General features: G+C 41.9%; 1 protein-coding gene across 1 annotated transcript in view; it reads left to right on the top strand.

Annotated features, from left to right (window-relative positions):
- The window catches only part of ATP8A2 (ATPase phospholipid transporting 8A2), a 608,051-nt gene that overhangs the window by 286,198 nt on the left and 299,120 nt on the right, over window positions 1–22,733 (top strand). The window contains exon 25 of the mRNA XM_059144204.1: window positions 15,905–16,077. Within this exon, the coding sequence (XP_059000187.1) occupies window positions 15,905–16,077 (173 nt within the window). The remainder of the gene's footprint in view (window positions 1–15,904; window positions 16,078–22,733) is intronic.

The raw sequence follows: 22,733 nt of genomic DNA, 5'->3' as shown, positions 1-22,733 counted from the left end.
CTTTAATTGGCCACAGTTCTCTTCATCTGTCATGCAAACTCTTAAAACTCATACGAGAGTAATTTTCCCCACCTTCTTTATTGCGGGTTATTTTCTCTCCGTGGGGCACACTGCGGGTGATTAGGCCCGCGCCCTCTGGTCTGCTCCTCTGCTTGCTTGCTTCAGCACGCCGTCCTTTGGTGAGTTTGTGCAGGCTGACCGATTGAGTTACACCCTAAGGAATGTGGAACCTGGTTATCAGCTGCAGGATGCCTTTCCCGAAAGTTCTTGTACTGTGAGGCCTGCTTTGAGGATTCACATGTGTATATTGGCTTACAGCAACATTAAAGCTTTCTCCCCCCAGTAGATGGGTAAGTTACTTAAGGAATATGAGGTAGTGCTCTCACGGGGCTGGGAGCTCAGGGCTGGCTGGTGGTATTGCTGGGTCCTTTCTGGCTGGCTTCATGTGCATTTATGACTTTCTTTTAAACCCAATAGTCTTTCCTTGGACTTAAAGGGGAAGTTCTTAATGCAATGAGAGAGATTCTGTGGTTATTTGCTGTAAAAGGTTGGAAGCTCTAATACTGTAAACCATAAAACAAGCAAGAAGAGGAAACATTAAACTGATCTCCAAATATTCCATTTGATGGGACATAAATTGAGAGCAAAAGACCACAAACAGAAAAATGATGTGCTAATAGTGCAATTTGAGGTTGTTTTAGTAATGTGCGTAGGGTGAAGTAGACAAAAAGACTAGGAGGGAGGCTCTGTGTGAACACATTGCCCTTGGGCATGAAGCTTGTGGGTACTTTGGTGCCCAGTGTGAGGCTCTGGTTGAGAGTGTAGGTGAGCAATTTCTATTCCGTCTCAACATCAGGTCTGGGTGTATGGGCCACAGCTGGTCCTTGTGCTGGTTAAGTCTTCTCTACACAGAGGATTCTCAAAAGGCTTGATTTGGTAGGAGAATAATATACTTCTGCTGGATTCAGTGTGTACGTGTGTGTGTGTGTGTGTGTGAGAGAGAGAGAGAGAGAGAGAGAGAGTTTACTCCTTGTTTCAGTCTACAGATTTGTATTTGATTCTTGTCATTAGAGCTCTGAAATGACTGTAGGTATGAGTCCTCATCTCAACTGAATTGCCCGGAAAGTATTCCTTTCATATAATCCGTAAGAGGGTCATGTGCAATTACAAGTGGCAGCATCTGGGAAAGCATGTTGTGATGTTCCTTGTGCAGAAAAAACAATTACATTTACCATGATGAGCCCTGAGTAATGTGTAGAATTGTTGAATCACTATACTGTACACCTAAAACTGATAGAGTTCTGTGTTAACATTACTAGAATTAAAATTTAAAACTTGATTAAAAAATAATAAGACACACTAGCTTGTATAGGAAAAAAAAAAAAAAAAGAAATGGTCACCATTTGGGAAAATGGTATATTGAATCATCATTTCCTTTTTCAATTGTGAGTCTCTGATCATGCTTGATTTTTGTGTCCAATTACTAGGCCGTAGGCCAAACACAGCCTACAGTAGTGTTGTGTTGGGATAGCCCTGTAAATATGGATAGGTGGGACAGACATTTCTCATTTGGCTACAGACCCCACCACTCCTTAATGTTGCCACTGTACCTTCATTATCTGTCTGGTGCTCTGAGGTCATTTATCTACCTGGTACCCAAAGCCCATTTTCAAATTCTTCCTCAAGCAGAAGCAAATAGATAGTAAAGCATACCTCTGTTCAATGTAGGTTGTGTTTTGTCTCTCTGGCTGTCTTCTGACAATGGTTTAAAATGAGCAGGGAAATACTCAAAATTGCTAACAAATAGATTAAGAAGGTTTAGGGCCAGGATTGCATATTAACTGCCTAATTAGCCCATAAGTCTGTAGCATTGATCTTGATGACTGAGTTGAGCAGAGTGGGAAAGCTTGTATATTTCCCGTTTCCTGAGGGAACAGTCCTGGTATTGAATGATTCTGGTTTAACCTTTTTCATTCTCACTGGAAACATTGTTGCTTCTAGGTTTCCCTTACTCCTCAAACTATTGCTAAATTAACGTGGGCTTTAGAAACCCCTGAAAAGTCATCTCCATTTCACATACTTCTATTTGTTCTCTTGAAAGTGTTGATCACAAGACAAGCTGAAGTTTGAGCCGGGATGGCATTGATCTGATTGATTCCTCTGTGTGCTCTCTCTGTGGCCATGGGCCTTCTTCTGTAAAGACCATATCAAGTTCGTCCACTGTTGTGAATGAAAATAATCAGCTGGCGAAAGCATAGAATTAGAAACCTCTTGGTATATTTATTTCTGTGTCTCAAGAATTCTGATTTAAAGCAGACTTTATTTCAAGTAATGTGAACAGTAGGTTGTTCAGGAGTCTTGGATGAATCAATGTTTTCTTCCCTCCTCTCCAAGAAAATCTATTTAAAGCAAAGGTCAAATCTGTGCTGGATTTAGAACTGATTAAATGTAAGTCTGGAGAACAGAGCCTCTTCTTTTTTATTCTCTACATAGTTTCAAGCACTAGGGACACTCTGGTCTTCTGCAGATCATCATTTCGCACATTTTTCTGGTGTCTGTAATTTTTTTGTTGTTGTTCCAGGGGATGGAGTATTACCTGTAGCCTTTATACCTAGTGAATTTGAGCCCTTCTGAGCCTTTAGGTTTAGGAAATTTAGAAGTAACTTAGACCTTAGCAGTTGTCTTGGGGAAGTGTATTAGGCTTTAAGTTGTCTCTGAGAAGGTTGTATTAATGCTTATGTTAATGTGCCTTATTTAATTAACAAGCTCAGAAATTGAACTACTGTGTCTATCCTTCCTCTCTGTCCCCTTCTTTCATCCCTCTGGCCTTGTCTATCTCCATGAAGATTGTCAAGCTTTGCCCATATTACCAGCCCCCACCCACGGCCCTCACATTGTTACCAGACCCTGTACACTCTACCCCTGAAAAGTCTTCAGTCCTCTCGACTTCTTCAGTGTAGGCCTTGTGACAGGTGTGGGTGTTGGTATGGGGTCTGAACTTGTCCCCAGCTTCCCATGGCCTTTTACTCAAGAAAGATTTGGACAAATAAGTGCCCTGAGGGAAATAAGGCAGGAGAGGAAAAAGCATGTGCCCAGGGGAGTATAATTTTAAGCAGGGTTGCTGAGAAGGATCTTGTTGGGAAGAGGGGAGGAGCCACTGGAAATCTCTTGCCTCTGCTGAGCATTCCAGTTTTAAGGGCTGGAAGACAGCAGGAGGGTGTGTTTGAGTTACACCAAGATTCCAGGGATAATGTGTTTGCAGCGCCTTACAAGACAACCAGTTGGAGATACCAAGTTAGATGGTGGATATTAGGGTCTGGAATCTGGGGAAGAGGTTCTACCTGGAGATACACATTTGTGAGTCTAATATATTTAAGGACATAAGACCAGCTGAGCTCCTCAAAGATACAGATAGGAAAGGGCATTGGACTGAGCACTGAATTGTTTTTCTAATAGGATTCAGAAATTCAGCTTTCTTTTTTTTTTTTTTTTTTCTAAAGATTTTATTTATTTATTTGACAGACAGAGATCACAAGTAGGCAGAGAGACAGACAGTGAGAGAGGGGGAAGCAGGCTCCCTGCTGAGCAGAGAGCCCGATGCAGGACTCAATCCCAGGAACCTGGTGTCATGACCCGAGCCAAAGGCAGAGGCTTGAACCCACTGAGCCACCCAGGTGCCCCGAATTTCAGCTTTCTTAATGCAGGATTTCCCCCATGGCCCCAGCCCAGCTGTCCTGAATGTCTCTAGGTGTTCCTCTCATAAACACCAACAGGTAAGGACAGTTGTCAAGCTGCTGTTTGGTCCATCCCTAACCTCTGCTAAGCATTCCAGTATTAAATTTTCCTTTTGGTAGTTTTCCCTGCTCTCCATCTTGTACATTATTATTCTTCTCTCACAGTCCTCCATAATAGTACTTATGGTTTTTCATTCATGTGCTCCTGGGGTGGAAGGCAGGGGATTCTCCATCTTTCTGTCCCCAGTACTTTGATTATCACCTGCATGGAAGAGCATAGCATTTGTAGGATTGAGTTTAATTTCTTAAGGTTCACAAAAGTGGTTTCTGTTTTATATTATACACATACATGCATATGTATGTATAATATGTATATATTGGTATATACATATGTATACATATTTGGTGTAGTATATAGTATATATTTTGTAAAAAATATTTTATATTTTTATGCCGGTTCTCTACTATATCAAATATATAGTGTGTGTATGTGTATGTTTATATATATGTGCATGTGTGTATATATGTATTTTTTCCCCAGTAACTTTTCATCTCTTCTCTCAAGCATTTGGCACTAAGGCTTAGGAGCCCCAAAATGTGTATATGAAGAAAGAGATCTCATAGGCACATTCCAAGTTATTAACTCTATCCAATATGCCATCTTACTCAATGTTTTCAATACCAAAGCTGACACTTTATTTTTCCCTATAGAAATGCTAGCCATCTGGAAAAGTGTGTGTGTGTGTGTGTGTGTGTGTGTGTGTGTGAAAGGTGAAATCTTCAGGAAATCCTCATTCCTCTGGATAGCTTTCAGGTTTTAAATCTGGGAATTTGTATGTCTTCTCAGTATTACTAGTTTAATTTTAGGGACCGAACCTTCATCGACTGGCGCAATGCCTGTGATAGCAACAATCTATGACAACCCTAATGAGAATCTGGGCAGAGCCTGGTAGGTCCCTGAGTTGTGTCCCATTAGAAATTAAGAAACACGGGGTGCCTGGGTGGCTCAATGGTTTGGGCTGCTGCCTTCGGCTCGGGTCATGATCTCAGGGTCCTGGGATCGAGCCCCGCATCGGGCTCTCTGCTCCGCAGGAAGCCTGCTTCCCTCTCTCTCTCTCTCTCTCTGCCTGCCTCTCTGCCTACTTGTGATCTCTGTCTGTCAAATAAATAAATAAAATCTTTAAAAAAAAAAAAAAAAAGAAATTAAGAAACGCTGTGCTCACCGAGCTGGGAAGCTATGACATAGACCCACAGAGCCCGGGACATGGTGGGAATGCTAACAGAGTTGTGTCCCCATCACCACAAAGCTCTGGCTTGCCCTAGTAATTTTTATTCCCACTTTTAATGGAGGGGTGGTTCAGAGCAACAGAGCAGCGTGCACCTGGTGGCCAGTGATGCCGGGCATTCCAATACTGGTGAGGGGATAGGGACTGGGAGGCGTCATGGCCAGCATGTATTCATTAGGTAGAGCTGGGTGTTGCTTTTCAGGAACATGGGTCTAAGGTTCCCAGGTACCGCAATTTTTCAAGAGAAGCTGGGTATCAAAATTTTCATGTGAAATCACCTGGCTTTTAAATTTTGGCTGCAGAAGTGGTTTTGTTTTTTGGTTTTTGTTTTTTTAATATGGGATTAATTACCTAAACTCAACCTGTTGATTTTATTTCCTGGCTGTTGGGACTTCTTGTCCACTTAAGCATAAACTGTTATGCTTCTGCCCATAAAGACAGCCTTAGTCTTCCTGAGACCCATCCTGTCCAGTTCCTGATGGACTCCTCCTTCCGAAACCCTACCTGCCTGTCTTCCACGGCACATACTACACGGCGTGTGGCAGGGGTCTTCTTGGCTTCATCTTTGTCACCTCACTAACATGGAAGCTGCTTGAGACAGGCCTTGGCCGCTCCGCACTGGCTGCGTCCTCGTCGCTGGCATCCCACGGCTGCTTCCTGTGTGAGTGGTCCTCCAGGCTGAGGTCTCACATGCTTTAAAAACCATGAATAGAAGGCCACTGTCCCAGGGCGAGTGCAGTGATGTGCAGAAGGGACCAACAGAAGCAGAGAAGAGATGATTCACCACAGACAGTGAGCGATTGTTCTGGCCAGGGTCAGGAGTTCAGGAAGCAGCAAATAGTCCCCAAACAAGGGGTGGCAAGCATTTTCTCAGCACCTGCTGTATGCTGAGTGAGTTGTTTGTTTGCTTTTTTCACCCAGAGGGAGTGGTAAGGAAACTACCCAAATGGTTTCTTTTTCCATTCTTCAACCAGCATTGATTGAGAGGTTATATGATCCACAAAGGACAAGGGATGGCTGCCGGATGTTCTCTCAGTGCTCTGCAGATGCTGACAGGGGCGCAGGAGGCGGAGGGACTTCTGAGGAGCGGTGTCCCTGGAGAGCAGTGCCGGGTGGTCTGGGGTCCCGGGGGTTCCCTAATCCCCCACGGCCCCTTGAGGCTTCCTCACCCGTCTCACAGGGAATGGAAGGTTGCTCTTGAACCAAAGAGTCAACTCTCTGTACACAAAGTCAAAATAAAACATCTTCTGACCCCTCCCCAAACACAGGCTCCTTCCCCTCCCCCAGTCCTTCTCTGTCCCTTTCCCAGCAATGTGCCTCCTTCGCCTACCAGGCCAGATATCCCCGTATCCTTTCTCACCCTCTGACCATTCACCAGGCACTGTGTCTCCCTTCTTCTGAAATGCATTTCTTGGTTCTGTCTCTGTCATCCCAGTCAAAGGTTAGACTGTCATCGTTTGAAGGCTTCTTGCTGGTCTGTTTCACAGTCCAGTCCATCATCTCAACTGCTGGTGGCCCAGCTTCCACCTGTGAACATTTGAGTGTGGTATCTGTATACATAGAAGCCTCTGCTGGTTCTCTGTGAGCTCGGGCAGGATGTGCAAATGCTTCCTGTCCTGTCTGCTGTCTGCCCAGCTCCCCCACCCCCAGCACCTTCCGAGCTGTGCCTGGGTTTCCTCATGCTTTCCGGGCCGGCATCAGCAGCTTCTAAAGTATCACTCTACATGCCAGATGTGCAGTGGTCCCAGGCTATGGTGTGCCCTCCTCCCTGTGGCTCTTTGCTTCCCTGGAGGCCTCTCCATGTCTAGAAACCTGGGCACAAAATAGGCTCTTAATGGCTAAGGGTTAGTTGAAGGATTTTTTTTCTTTGCTCTGTATTTCTGTGTAAACATCTATCTTGGCAACCTTTAATCTTTGCTAGCCCGATTAGAGATGAGAATGGCGAAGTATATTCTAGCCTGACCCCAAGCCCACCCTCCCCTCCCCTAGTTGGTTATGGATTCTGCACAATTTGGGGGAGCCTTCTGGCCCGTTGTATGTGCTGAGGGCTCCTCCTCGCTCATCCTTCAGTGTGGTCTCCTGCAAAAATGGAACTTTTTCTACACCTTTTGCTTATTTATTTAGTGTTATTTTAAAAATCTGTATCTATATAATAAAGTATGCCACTGGCTTTACTGACTGGAGACTGTCATTTAGTAAATATTCCCAGTTTTAAATGTGCTAACAGTGTTCCACATAAGCATGAAATTTCTCCCTAAATAGCAGAGGATTTGTATACAGCTGCTCTTTACACTCACATAGCTCTCTCTGTATTCCCAACTCCTACTGATTCAAGCAAAATTGAGGAGGTCCCATTGACAGGTGCTTTCCAGAACCTGCCTGTGGTGGCTCAGCAGCAGCCTGGGGACTGTGGGTGGCAGCCAGTCTTAGTGCTTCATGTATAGTCTTTTTACTTCAGTAGGTACTAGTGGGTAGCCCAAGATCGCATTTTCTTTATGTGGCTACAACCTTCCAAGTGCCGTGTTACTCCCTCACACAGCCTACGGCTGCCATACATGGATTTGGAATTTTTTTTTTTTTTTTTTTTTTTTTTTTTTACTGTTTCATTTGTTGTTTGCAGAAGTTAAACACAGTCTGGGCACATTTTCATTCCTCTAAGAGTCAAGAACATTTCAGGAGTAAGTGCAGTGGCTGTATTATTGAAATATTATAGGCAAATCTTTAAGTCCCAGCAGGAAATTAACTAGGATTAGTATGTTCATTTTTTATTTTAACCTGGCATCTATAAGGGGTTCTTCAAAAAGGAAACATATGTTTTGTAAGAAACTGGTTTTATCCTTCAGCAAATAAATTGTTCAGGAATGGAAAAGACTTTACATTACTTTTGCTATGCTTTCTGTGATGACGTAACAGACACCAGCAGTTGTCACTGTGAGCCAAATGTAGATCTTGGGTTTGCAGCTGGTAGTTTATCTTTCTGTGTGAGATCAATAGCACTCTATTTTTGTTTGCTAAAATTTATCTGATATCCCTAACCACGTAGTTCATTAAAAACTCTGCAAATTTTAATTGTCTAGAGATTATCTTCTGCAGTAGTTTCTTTTTAAATTTATAAACTTGGCCATCATTGTGTTTGGTCTGGGTACTTTATTATAACTCCAGGAACCAAGATTTAGAAAAGAGTGCAGTGGCTATATCATTGATACAATGAAAGTTAAAAATTTAAATCCCAAAAGGTCAGACAATTAATTAAGCTGAAGTGGTTGTGTTCATAGTAAAATTATTTCTAGTTAGTGTGATACCAGCCGTGGCAGTGATTCACTGTGTCTCCAAAGTACACAGTGACTCCCAGAGATCTAGTCTGGACAAATGTGTGACAAGCAACTGTTTCATGGAATTATGGAGGGTCATTTTATACAGCAGCTGACTGATCACTTACAAATGCTGATTTTGCTTTCTTCTTGCAAGAGGGTCACACTGAGAAATTGTTTTCTTATAGAAAAAGGGTTATCTACTTTAAAATTCCACTTTTTGAAAAATTATATTTTATTTATTTATTTGACAGAACGAGCGAGAGAGAGACAGCGAGAAAGGGAATACAAGCGGGGGGAGTGAGAGAGGGAGAAGCAGACTTCCTGCTGAGCAAAAAGCCCAAAGCAGGGCTCTATCACAGGACCCTGGGACCATGACTCAAGCCGAAGGCAGATGCCTAACAAATGAACCACCCAGGAGCCCCAGAATTCCACATTTTTTAAAAAATTGCAAAAAAAAAAATTAAGATTCATAGTCAAGATTGGAATAGCAGTGCTTCCTAAACATACACATTATTTTTGAGATCTTGTATACAGCTATTCAGGAATATATGTATTTAGCATGTAAAAGGATTCCTAGTGCTGAAATCAAAATACTAGTTTTTTGAAAGAAAATTAAGTAAGCCTAGTAGCTTTGCTATGTAATATCCTTCATGAAAAGGAGAGTACATATTTTCAGGGAATTTTTTGACCTCAGTGACTTGAGCTTACTCACAACTGTTAGTCAACTTGTCTTTTGATAAATGGCAGTGAGGCTATGTGAATAAAGAGTCGCACTCTCTTTTTTCCAATAAATGACACTTGCTCATGAATAGCTGCTGCCAGTTTTTTTCCCTATTCCCCACCTCCTAATCGCTCTTCTCACACTGCCTAGGATGCCTTTTCAGGAAAATGTACATCTTTTAGAGATGTGAGATGTACAAATCAGAAGTTGAAAAATAGGATATCGCAGCTCTCCTGTAGAGAGGGTCTTGGGGCTCTTTTGTGTACACAGTGTTTTCAGGTTATCAGCCTACACAGGGATGGCCCCCATGTACTACTTGCATTATTCCACCTCGCTTACTCGTATGTCTTAAAATCCCAGCAGACAAATTCATTTAATTTGTAAGCATTAGAAAATACTCAACACCATTAGCCATCTGGGAAATGCAAATGCAGACTACCAGATCCAACAGGGCACGCCCATGGGAGGGGCTAGAATCACACAGACCACAGACTGATGGTGCTGGTGTTGACAAGGATGAGGACCAGCCAGGACCGGTAAGAAACCAAAATGCCACAGCTGCATCCCTTTGTTAGAAACAGCCTCGCTGTCTCTGTGAAGTCAGACTTCCACTTGCTCTGCGTGTCTGGGGGCGGGGCATGACAACGTAATTCCAATCGTAGGTATCTCCCCAGGAAAGGATAGGAGCATATGTCCGTGGAAAGACCAGTATACAAATATTTATAGAATTATTCATAATATCCTAAAACCAGAAATAACCAGATGTGCAATAATGGGTGAATGAATTAAACAGATTGTGGTATATTCATACAGTGAATTATCACTCAGGAACAAAAAGGAATTGATAAGCACAGAAATACCAAGCCTTAGGCTAAGTGAATAGGCCAGACACAAAAGACTGTAAAGTCTGATTCTATTTATATGGCATTCTAGAAAAGGCAGAACTACAGTGACCCGAGTGAACCGATGACTGCCAGGGACTGGGTGAGGGGGATGGGGTTGCATGCAGGATGGCAGGAGGGAGCGTTTTGTGGTGATGGAAATGTTCTGTGTCTTGGTTACACAGGAGGTTACAGGACTGCACACCTTTGCCTAAACTCATTGAACTGTGTATTGAAAATGACTCAGCTTTATTGTGTGTTAATTTTAACTCAATGAAGATGATTAACCAAAGCATAACTTCTGTAGAGTTTATATGTTACTGAGAGAATTCAGTAAATTGGGAAATCTGCAAAGATAAATAATTTTTTAAATCAGAAATAGAAACATTCTGTGGGAGGTGGAATGGCTAGTGTAGAGAATGCCTGATAGGGTGACAGTGGAAGGTGACCTGAGAGTACAAGACAGGTGTTTGGTGGCACCAGTTTATCTCTTAAAAAGGTTTGCTCCATGGCTGTGAGATAGCATCCCATCTTCCTTGAAATTATTAAGTATCATAGGAAATCCTTGAAGCATTACACATTTAACAGAGATTCCTCTTACTTTTTAATGAACTTTAGAGATATTCATAGATTAGAACAAAGCAAAATCTAGAGCAAAAAGATACCAGCTCCACTGGCACCAGCAGCTGTCAGTAGGGGCCATGAAGAATTCTCTTGTTTTCAGCCTCCACCTCCTTTATTTGCCTCTTACAGGTTTGGTGGATTTTTGCTCTGTCTTTAGCTTTACAAATGTTTGAGTCCACTAGTATTTATAAATACAAAAGTATTGAGAGTGTTAATGCTGTCAGGAAAGAGGTGTGATTGTACTGGAAAGGAAAATGATACTGCAAAAATGAAAGTGGCCTGAATAAGGAGAATGGTGCTGTGGCTAGTCTGGGAGCCTGGACGCTGGGGATGATGGGAGGAATGGTAGAACGTAGTGGTCAGAGAAGGCACATCTGGCAGTTGGCAAGGGACAAGAAAAAGAGAGGCTGGAACGGAAGAACAACAAAACCATTTTGAACCCATGGATGAGCATGATGGTTAGATACTCATTAGCCCGAGGTTAATTCAGGAGAAGGGACTTTGCTCGTGAAGGCCAAGTAAGATTTGGCTGAATTGCCGCTCATGAAACTTGAACTGTCCGGCTTTCAGCATCATCAGCTCTGAACCTGTTGGAATTTGCAGAACATCAAAGTGGGGTCGGAGGCAGCTGCTGCTAGCTCAGCGTCTAAGAAATTCCTTTTGACACTGCCAAGCTCGTAGAGGGAGAGGATCACCTGCCTGACAGATCTCAGTGTTGCTGGAGTGGTTTCATTTTGAGGAGAGATTCCTGCTACCTACCGATTGGTAAACAGGCATCCAGATTCTAGAAATCTTCATCTTTCCCAGTTATTAAATCTGGAGTAACTCACTGTAGAACCATCTTGAGGATCCCATCTGTGCGAAAGTTGAGCAGGTTGAACTTTACTTCTCGTGAACCTCTAGTCTGTGAGCAGATGAACAACCATTTCCCAAGCTCAAGGGTGGCACTGTCTATGGTGTTTACATGATTTTGTTTAAAAAGCTGGGAATGCCGAGGCAGTTGCTGAGCTTGCTGGTAAAAGATGCAGGGTTCCCGTACAGCACAAGCAAGAGAGAGGTGGCTGTGGAACAGTCTAGAGTTACACCTTGCTCACTTTGGCTGTAAATCGTGTTTTTAATTGTGAAGGAAAATAAAATTGTAGGACACATATGAATACCTGGAAAAACATTTTTTTTTTTTTATTAACACCTAATAGGGAAATTCTAATGAAGGATTTTGGAATGTTCTGTATCTTTCTGGGAATGAAACCCCTGGTCCCAACTCCCTATGCCCCTCATAACAGCTAAGTCCATTGTAACTTGCAGTAATTGGTTTTTTATTAAAATAAGAGACTGCAGTATAAATTTTAGCGACGAGGCTAAATAGGCATTAACAGGCCCTGGGATCCAACCACAATTTGTAACATCGTTCCTTTGGGAAAATAGATTCTAAGAGCCCAATAACTAACTTACAAATAGACTTTTGAATCATAGTCCATTGGAGAATAAGGAACTGTTTGTGATAGTAATACCTTCGATTGGCTTGCTTGAGAACTACACAGAAGGGACCTATATTCTGCCACACATGTGTAGTGAACCCAGCTAGTCCGGGTTGGATCAAAGATTATTGCTGAGTGGGCACTGGAAGCCCAGGAATTAAAACTGAAGTAGAGGCTGGAGATAAGTCAGGGGTGCAGTTAAGAGGATGGATCTGCAGAGGTTTTAGTGGTGAGGGAGGTGTTCAGTCTTACAGGCAAAGGTGTGATTCTGGGCAGATGATGCGAGAGGAGAACAGGACAATCCAGGTAGGAACGGAGGGGAGGAGTAGAGAGCATTGCAAGCAAAAGGAATAGGATATGAGGAAGAAGAAGGATCAACCACAAAACAGACTCTTAACTATAGAGAACAAACTGAGGGTTGCTGGTTGGGGGGTGGGGGGTGGGGGATAGGTGATGGGGTCAAGGAGGGCACTCGTGATGAGCACTGGCTGTTGTATGGAAGTGATGAATCGTTGGCTTCTACACCTGAAATTAATATTACACTGTATGTTAACCAACTGGAATTTAAATTAAAAAATTGGGGGAAAAAAAAGAAGGAAAGGAAAATGTAATGCAAAATGTACCAGGAAGTGGGATGGCCCACGTAGCAACTTAGTAATGTTTCGTGTTCTCTGTGCAACCGGATAGCATGACTGTGTTTCTAACAGCTGACGGGTCAGCACAGCTTCGGGACATCATTTCATTCCATGGGTATCTCGTGCTCTAAGATGCCTTGTGCTGTCCACCCCCCTCCCCACATGCTAGCAACCTTCTCTTCCATGTTTAGTACTACACATGTAACTGTCTGCAGTTACTACATTTTATTAGACAGTAAACTTGAGCGTGGTTGTTGCACGCTCTGTGTGCTCTCACGTTGTTGTGGTCACGTGGTCTCAAGCTTCATGTTTTAATCTCCATATCCACTATGGCAAGAGTAGTCATGCTGTATGACCAGTGGGCTCGAGGAGTTGTCTTTTGTCTTTGCTCAGTCCGCTCTACCAAAAACACCATAGACCAGGTGGCTTCCAGAAATTGATTCCTTGTGGTTCTGATAGCTGGGAAGTCTGAGATCAAGGTGCCATCAGGTCCACTGTCTGACAAGGGCTCTCTCTTCCTGGTTTATGGACTGGCTGTGTTTCTGCTGCATCCTTCTGTGGCTGGGGGGGGGGGGGGGGCAGAGCAGAGTGAGGCGGCGAGAGAGAAAGGGAAGAGAGAAACTCTCTTGTAGCTTCTTATTAAGGGCACTAGAGATATCATATTGTGAGTACTTCCTTGCTGTGATCTAATGACCTCCCAAAAGCCCTGCCTCCAAATACCATCGCACTAGGGATTAGGGTTTCAGTGTCTGAATTTTGGGGGGATATAAAGATTTCATCCATAACACTTTGCGGGTTCAACCTGAAAGTGATTCAACTTAATATCATCCGTGTTCCCCAGGCCGCTGTGGGCTGTGGCAGCGGAGGCTGTCAGGAAGAGGGGGCCATGTGGGTGACTGTGTCCCTGCCTGCCCATGTTGAAATCCCAGCTCCCTTTCAGGTCCTTCCCTACACAACTGGTGGAATGACTGACTGGGTGGGAAGGGGAAGATTGTGTATGTCTCAGGAACCACGTTTCTGTCTTTCACAATCTCAGTGCTGGGCACCCTCCCTGCTCGTGCCCCAGAGCCTCACACACCTGACAGATGGGCAGCTGCCAACACTTGGGCTGAGGAAGAAGGGTCCAGTCCGTCTTCCTGAGAGGGCCAGAAATACCCCCAAGTGGAGAAAGTACCCTTCATAATATCACTACTGCTGCATATCTTCATTTGTACTGTGCCCCCTTACAAAAACACCACAGGTGGGGGGGTTCCGTATCTCAGGGATCTGTATTCTTCAACCTTCCCTCCTTAATTCCACAGGCAGGGGGTGGTAATGGGAGTAAAGGACACTGGGCTAGACTGTGCCTCCACGACTGGCATGTTGGTCACAGACCAGATTGGCCGAGCTTGCCTCATCCTTTTGCGGAAAATATTTCCCAGGAGGTTTTTCTGTCCACCACGCATTGACCCCTGGCAAGCACACACCTCAGAATTGCCCAGACTTGTCTGGGCTCCCCGGTGAGCACACCCAGGAGGCCACACCGGGATTTCCCTGAGTAGGTGGGATTTTTTTTTTTCTACCCAGGTTCTAAAGGGCAGGCTGTTTGCACAGATAAGGTAAACATAGATGTTTTGTTTGAGATTCAGAATTATGCAACTAATTAAGAGTGAAAAAGTATAAAGTTTCCTTTATTTTTACTAGAAGTCAGTTTTTCTTTTTAGGACATTCTTCTATCAGTTATGCTTCTGTTATTACATTGACAAAGAAGGCATTGTCTGTGATGACATTTATCCACCGCCTGAAGTAGCACCACTGTGTATTTTCCTAGATGTAGGGAATTCTTCATGCATAAATAGTAACCAGAGGAATAATGGGCTTCATTGAGTGCTTATTATGTGCCCAGCCCAGTGTTAAGCAGGTGGCACTGATTAGCTCATTTGTTCATAACAAAAAGTGCAATGAGGTACCTATTCTTAGCTCTGTTTTACACTTAAGACTTGCTGTTTAAAGAGGCTGAGTAATTTGCCCAAGGTCCTAGAGGTAATAAGTAGAGAGTTGGGACCAGACTCTGGGCCATCTGAGTATAGAACAGGGCTCTAGACCATAGTTATGCCTCAAATACGTCTTTCTCTTAAGTGTTGTCTCAAGTCTCTTGTTGAGAATGAAAACTGAGCATTAAGGCAATAGAACTTATGCCTCCCTTTGTGATAGTAGCAGGTCCTCAGTTTAACTAGAGGTAGAAAGATTCCTGTCCATTTGACATATTTCTTTAAAATGGTAATTTATGTTATCAGGTGGATAAATTATATGTAAATTTTGTTTAATAGCCAAAGGACAGTTGTCCAGACAGAATAATTTCAGCAGACTTTTGTGCTCCCCTCATTAACTTAAACCATATTTTTTATTAAGAGCTAAAAATTTCATTCTTAAATTTGAACCAGATATACTAGTCATAATCATAAACCCACTTGGAAGTCAGACATACTTTTTTTTTTTTAAAATCCAAAGAATAATTCTGTGCTTTAATTGTGTCCGATTAAGACATCACACCAAGGCACTTGCTTTACTGGTAGTAATGTCTTAAAAGATACTGTTTTAAAATGTTTAATTTGAGTAGATATTTTCTGTAACATGAAAAAACTGATCAGTTTGTGTCTTCTTCTGATGACCCAAGGGGAGAAGTGGTTTAATCTGAAGATCAGCAGAGGATAGAAATTAATCTTTTGTGTATATCCCCTAATACTGTTTGGAGGCTTTAAAGATTATCTGTGCAAACTGAGAAATGTTTGCCATTTAAATTTTAGCAACTTTATCTTTTGAGAAAAAAAAACAACACCATCACACATCTGTGTATATGGAGTTTCCGGCTCAGGAGGCACCAAGAATAATATGTATGTAGTATAAAGGAGGAGGGAGAAAACGTCATAAGAGCCTTAGTAATTAAATTTCCAATGGTGAAGAATTTGGATGTTCTAGTTCAGCCTAGACTGCAACCAGAGTAGGTTATTGTAAATATCAAATGTAAAAAACATTAATGGGGATGTTTTTACCCGTAAAACAGACCTGCCAGGCAGTTCGATGGAATGTTAATGTGCATTTATATATATTCACATGAAATTGAACTCTGTGTTTAACATTAGAATGGGCATGTTCTCACTTTAAGGAACTTTGGATTTTTTTCTTAAGTTCTGTTTTTTGATGTACTGAACACATAATAACATGACCCCTCCCCCACAACTCTTGTTTCAGGCAACAAGGGCAGCCATTACACAGCACTGCACTGACCTTGGCAATCTGTTGGGCAAGGAGAATGACGTGGCCCTCATCATCGATGGCCACACCCTGAAGTACGCGCTCTCCTTTGAAGTCAGAAGAAGCTTCCTGGACTTGGCGCTCTCCTGTAAAGCGGTCATATGCTGCAGGTAGGCATGTGCAGGCTGTGGGGGGGTTCACATTCCCACATGGCTGTCTCCTGTGTTTTTATTTAAAAAGACAATGCATGGAAGTTATAAGGGTAAAGTTTCATTTAAAAAACAAGCAAAATAAAAATAGTAGTTGAACTGTCCATTCACAGATTTGAGAGCAAGCAGTTAGTGGTTTTTACAGTTTCGTTTCTTACCTTTCAAGAAGATAAAAGAAGAGCCAGGACCTCTCTCCTGGAAGATTAACTGGAATAAAGCTGCCAGGAGCAAAGGGAAGAGCCCTTTGAACTTGGGTCCTTGGTTCTCCATATCTGAGCTCAACTTCCAAGACCTGTGGGATACACAGTGGATATTTCTAGTCATTCAGGAAGGAGCTTTGGCTGGATCTGTGCTATACCAATTTTGGGGTTAGGATCTGACCAGACAACTTTGTTGGGTTTTGTTTTTTAAGTTTTTATTTTAATTTCAGCTACTTAATATACAATGTTACATTAGTTTCAGGTGAAGAACATTTGTTGTTTTTTCATGAAATCTGGGAAGGTTTTTGAGGGTGGGCATTGCTACATTCCATTGACCCACTGGCTGTGTGAGTTCCGGTTCTAATAGAGATTTGAGAGTCAGAATCATAAAGAAAAAGAAAAAACGACTAGAAAGATGAGCAGCGCCACCAGAACTGCGCAGCAGACAACTTGAAAGGTGTGAGGAGAGCTGCCCATTTAGGAAAGCACTGTGGTTAGGCAGTAACTGGTACATGGTTAAAGGCACAATCCATACCATTGGGTTCATAATCTCATTTGTGCTTGCTCTTATATTTTATGGTTACACAGTTTTTGGACATTGTTTTCTTGGGTATTTTGTCAGAAGTCAGTTATCAGGATGCTTTTAAATTCCTCACTGCATTAATACTTTAGGAAGTCCTGTTGGGGATTCGATCATGGTCTGTTCAGAATAATGGCTGTCACATTGACAAGATGGTCTTGCTGTTTCTGCCTTACTAAAAGTCCCTAGTGACATCATCTGCTGTGCCTCTCTACCCAGACCTCTCATGGCACTGCCTGTTTGGGACGGCCAGTAAGTCTGGGGGAGGGCTATTAGGGAAGTCTCTCCTTTGTCTCCCCAACCTTGCTCCCCACTCCCAGTGGTTCTTATTTGAGACCAAATGATTGTTGCCATTTCCCCATGAATACATCTCTGTATTCAGAACACTGAGCGGTCTTCTCATGATAGTTCTCTCTCATTTTACCCTCCTCTCTTGATCCCTTTTTGGAATTTGGAACATGTCATCAAAGGCCAAGGAGAGCTGCGGTGGCGGCTGGTGGAGGCTCCATGGTAGAAAGGAATGGAGCTGTTGTGCTGTGGTTGTAGGGTGTTCAAGGACCTCGGGGGGAAGGAACAAATTCACATGTGTCTGAAGCGGTGAATGAGAACCTGATGTTACCTCTAAGTCGGGAAACTTGGTGCAGCTGAAAGGGACCTGGGATAGTGAGGAATGACCAAAGTATCTGGAAATGAAAGGCTTCCTGGTTTTATGATGGTCTTGGTCTCTTCTTTTTTAACAACTTTATTGAGATATAATTCACATATCATACAATTCACCCAGTTAGAGTATATAGTTCTATGGCTTTCAGGATATTCAGAAGGTTTTGTAACTTACCACTGCAACCAATTTTAGAATATTTTAATCACCCCCAAAAGAATTATTAATCAATCCCCATCGTCCTTCACCCTCCCCAACCTCCCTCAGTACTAAACCACCACAAATCTGCTTGCTCGTCTGTACACATTTACCAATTGGGGACATTTCATGTGAATGCAGCTATATAAGATGTGGTCTTTCTCTGATTTCTTTCACTTAGCATAATGTTTTCAAGGTTCAGCCGTGTTGTAGAATATATCTGCATCATTCCTTACCAGCTGAATAATATTCCATTGTATGGCTTTACCACTGTTTGTCATCCATCTTGATTAGCATTTGGATTGTTTATGCTTTTTGACCATTCTGAATAATGCTGCTATGACAATTCACGTACAAGTTTTTGTATGGACATCTCTTTTCATTTCTCTTGGGTACATACTGAAGAGTAGAAATGCTGGGTCAGCTGCTAAGTCTATGTTTAATATCTTGAAGAACTGTCAGACGGGTTTCCAAAGTGGCTATACCCTTTTATATTCCCACCAGCAGTTTGTGAGTGTTCTAGCTTGTCTGCATCTATCCATTGGTTATTATCCGTCTCTTTCATTGTTTAGCCTAGTGGTTGTAAAGTGGTGTCCCATAGTTTTGATTGCATTTTCCTCATGGTTAATGATGTTGAGCATCTTTTCTTGTGCTTATTGGCCATTTGTATATATTCTTTTTTTTTTTTTTTAAGATTTTATTTACTTGAGAAAGAGTGAGAGCTAGAATGAGAGAGAACGTGAGAGCGCACAGAGGGAGAGAGAGAAGCAGATTCCAAACTGAGCAAGGAGCCCTGCTTGGAGCTTGATCCTAGAACCCTGGGATCATGAGCTGAGCTGAAGGCCAATGCTTAACCAACTGAGCCACCCAGGCGCCCCCATTTGTATATATTCTTTGAAGCAATGTCTGTTCAAGTCCATTTTTAAATTGGATTGTTTGTCTTTTTATTATTGAGTTGTATGAGTTCTTTATGTATGCTGAATATATAAGTGTCTTATCAGAAGTACGGTTTACAAATATTTTCTCCCATTCTATTGGCTATCTTTTCATCTTCACGAAAGTACTGTTGACAGCACAAAAGATTTTAATTTTGGTGAAGTCCAATGTATCTGTTTATTCTTTCACTCTGTGCTTTGGTGTCCCGTCTAATGGCTCCCTTTTTTAAGTAGCTGATACTGTACTTTCTTTCCTGGGCCTCATTTGGGCAATTTAGCTCAGGGACATGCAAATGGCAAGAAGGAGAGGCGTTGTGGTGAAACACTCTTTTCTGGTAGTTTCCTGTGTCTGTCTTGTGAAGCTGCTGAGTTGGTCCCTGATTTCTGTGAGGTCCTCAGCCCTGGAGATTGTCACTGTCCCACCCAGAGCCAGAAGTCATGGTGAGGGAGTCCCTCTCCCTGCCAACTGTAAGTTGGTCAAGGGGCCATTACCCTGACTCGTCGGTGAGCAGAAACAAGCAACAAGAAACAACATGGAAAAGTCTGGTAAACTGTAAATCAAAGCAAACATGCTCTCACTTCATGGTTTTTCAAAGGGAAATCAAAACAAGTCCATTTGGATTCTCCAGGGAGAGCAGGAATGCCTTTAAGCCTTTACAGGAACACGTTCTTTGCTTGCCAGGTGCTTGATACTAAAGAAAAACATCTTTTCCCCCTTCTTTCTTTGGCTGGGCTTTGTATGTCACATAAAGCTGTACACTCAAAGACTTCCCAGGAAGGAGTTCAAACTGGAATTGGCACAGAAAGAGGAAATTTCAAATTAAATACTGTTACTGTCTAAAAAATAGAAGCGCTAATTGAAAAAAGGAATCTAGGATAGTGTACTACTTTACCGCTCCGGGAGACATTTCTTGGCTGGTCTCACACTCAAGAATTTAAAAAATAAAATAAAAAATCAACACATATTTTTTTTTAAATAAAAACACTCATGTACTTCAGATGTTGCTTACTATTCACTGAGAATTTAAACCTAAGTTAAATTTAATGTGACTTCAAACATAAGGTTGACCTTAATTCTTACTTTTCATCTTTAAAATACAATCATTGTAAAGGTTACCCTTTTCTCTAATAATAGAAGAAAATAAGTTCTTTCAGAAAATAACTTCAGTGAAATCATGAAGCTCTGTCAGCCATCAATATTGATTCAGAGATGGGTGAATGTTTTATAAAAACTGATAAATACTTCTAAGCTGAAACTGTTTTAGGCCGAAAATGGGGGAAATAATGTAAGAATTTGTTAAATAGTTTGCTGACATTAGACTCAAACAATTTAGCTAATTATATATTATTATACCCAAATATTTTCCATGTAGTTAAAATCCTAGAAAGGTCATAAAAAGGCCAACAAAACAGGTACAGGTCAGTACTCTCCTGTGGCTTACTGTTATAGCTGCCAGGCATATTGCCACATTATTTGTCGAGGTATAAACTGATTGGCCTAATGACATTTTTGTGGTAGGCTTGATATCTGTCCTGTATGTTCCTGGGGTTCATGGAATAATGAGTAAAGAGTTGGGGCGCCTGGGTGGCTCAGTGGATTAAGCCTCTGCCTTCAGCTCAGGTCATGATCCCAGGTCCTGGGATCGAGCCCCACATCGGGCTCTCTGCTCAGCAGGGAGCCTGCTTCCTCCTCTCTCTCTGCCTGCCTCTCTGCCTACTTGTGATCTCTCTCTCTCTCTCTGTGTCAAATAAATAAATAAAATCTTAAAAAAAATAAAGAGTATATTGCAGTACTCACCTCTCTTCTACTTCACGTTTCGTGTGGGCCTCAACTCTTTGAAAGCAGGACCTCAGTGAAGCTAACAGTCCCCAGACTCCATGACCTCCATCTTGCCATATGCAACAGAATCAATTTCTTTATTGATTCCTCCTCAGCAGCTGATGTCAATGGCTACCCCCACACAGAATTCTCTTCTATTTCTGTGGCACTTCTTTTTCCTCCTACGTATATATGATCCTTATGGGATCTTTTCAGCAAACTTTGAAATGTTTTATTTCCAAGGTTTTATCTTTGGCCTTATCACATTCCCACTCATATCTTCTTCTGGGTGCATTCCATTTATTTTCATGGTTTCATTCATCTTCTTTATTACGAGTTTACACTGAATCATCTAGAGAACTTACAATTTGTTTTCTTCAAAAATTTAAATAAGGGATTATACTATGACCCAGCAATCCCACTGCTAGGTGTGTAACCCACAGAATTAAAAATGAGTAATCAAAAAACTTGCATGTTCATGTTCATAGCAGCACTATTCGCAATAGCCCAAAGACAGAAACAACCCAAGTGTCCATTAATGGATGAATGGATAAATATAGTGTGGTATATCCATACATTGGGATATTATTTGGATTGGACACAAAGAGGAAAAAGCACAGATACATATGCTACAATATGGATGAAGTTCAGACGTATACCTAGTGGAAGAAGCTGTCACAAAAGATCACATATTACATGATTCTGTTCATAAAATAATCTGAATGAGTAAATACATACAGACAGAAGGCCGATTAGTGGTTTCCAGGGCCCAAGGGAGGAGGAATGGGAAGTTACTGTTTAATGGGTTCAGGGTTTCCTTCTGGGATGATGGAAATGTTTTGGAAGTAGATAAAGGCGGTGGTTGCACAACATTGTGAATAGACTAGATGCCACTGAGCTGATACAGTTTAAAATGGCCAGTTTTATGTGGTGTGAACTTTATCTTAAAGGAAAAAAAAACCCCAAAAACAAATGAAGGGTTCCGTCCTGGGTTGGAGTCCCACACCAGACTCCTTGCTCAGCGGGAAGCCTGCTTCTCCCTCTCCCTCTGCCCCTCCCCCTGCTTGTGCTCTCTCTTTCTCTCAGATAAATAAATGAAAAAAAAATTAAGATTTTATTTATTTCTTTCTGTGTGAGAGAGATAGCAAGCATGAGTTAGGGGCAGAGGCAGAGGGAGAAGCAGGTTCCCTGCTGAGCAGAGAGCCCCAATGTGGAGCTTGATCCCAGGACCCTGACTGAGATCATGACCTGAGCCAAAGGCAGACGCTTAACTGACTGAGCCACCTAGGTGCCCCATAAATAAAATCTTAAAACAAAACAAAACAACAACAACAAAAAAAAAAAACTCACAAAAAACAAATGAATAAAAAAGTTCATCCATGTAAATGAATTATTTGTTGAATGAACAAAGCGAGAGGTTGAATGAAAGTCTCATTCATTCAAATAAAATCTTTGTGGAAAGAAACAAAAAGACTCTGATTCCCAGGACAAGTACTTTTTCCCACTGATGTTCTTTTGACAATTTAAATGCGAGATGTATAAACAGAATTAGTAATAATGCCCTTATCTGTGCACTTCCTCTTCCCTTCTGGTTTCCTCCACTAGTTTTCTGAGTTCACTGTCTCAGATGATGATACCATGTACCTCTCAGCTGCCAGAGCCTTTTGGCATGATTTTGGCATGAGTTTGTATTTAAAGAGCCTGTAAGAGACTAAATCATAGGAGTGAATTATTATATTGGGTCAGAAATTGCACTCTCTTAATTTGTTGATCCTTGGTAAATATTGTCTTTGTTTTTATAAATGAACAAATTAAGGCCTCAGTAAAATTACGTTGTTTCCCCTGGTAGTAATGGAGGTGATGCCAGTTTCTCCTGGATGTGAGCAGTGCCAGGCTGTGGCAGCTAAATCAGCATCATGGATTTATTACTCTTAGTCCTTCAGTTTCATATGAAGTTTTTGCTTTTAAGCTATTTTTCAAACTGTAGAATTTGGTTAAATCTGTTTAGCATGTAGGATCTTTCTCCAAGAAGTCATGTAGAAAATGTGTAAACCATTTTTTATACATTCAAGAAGGGGTTTTGTTCTCTCTTCGATGTGTCCTTGGAACCACCATCTTTCATGTTTTCACATTTTTCTTTTTTCTCTGAAGTTCTTTAGTTTTGTCAAAATGGAGATAAATTTTATAGGCACAGACTTGGGATGGCAGGGGTGTGGGGGCTGTTTTT

Source organism: Mustela lutreola, chromosome 13, assembly GCF_030435805.1.
Source record: "Mustela lutreola isolate mMusLut2 chromosome 13, mMusLut2.pri, whole genome shotgun sequence".
Classification (NCBI taxonomy): Eukaryota; Metazoa; Chordata; class Mammalia; order Carnivora; family Mustelidae; genus Mustela; species Mustela lutreola.
The sequence above is the reverse complement of the archived record's forward strand: the minus strand, read 5'-3'. Positions and strand labels throughout refer to the sequence as shown.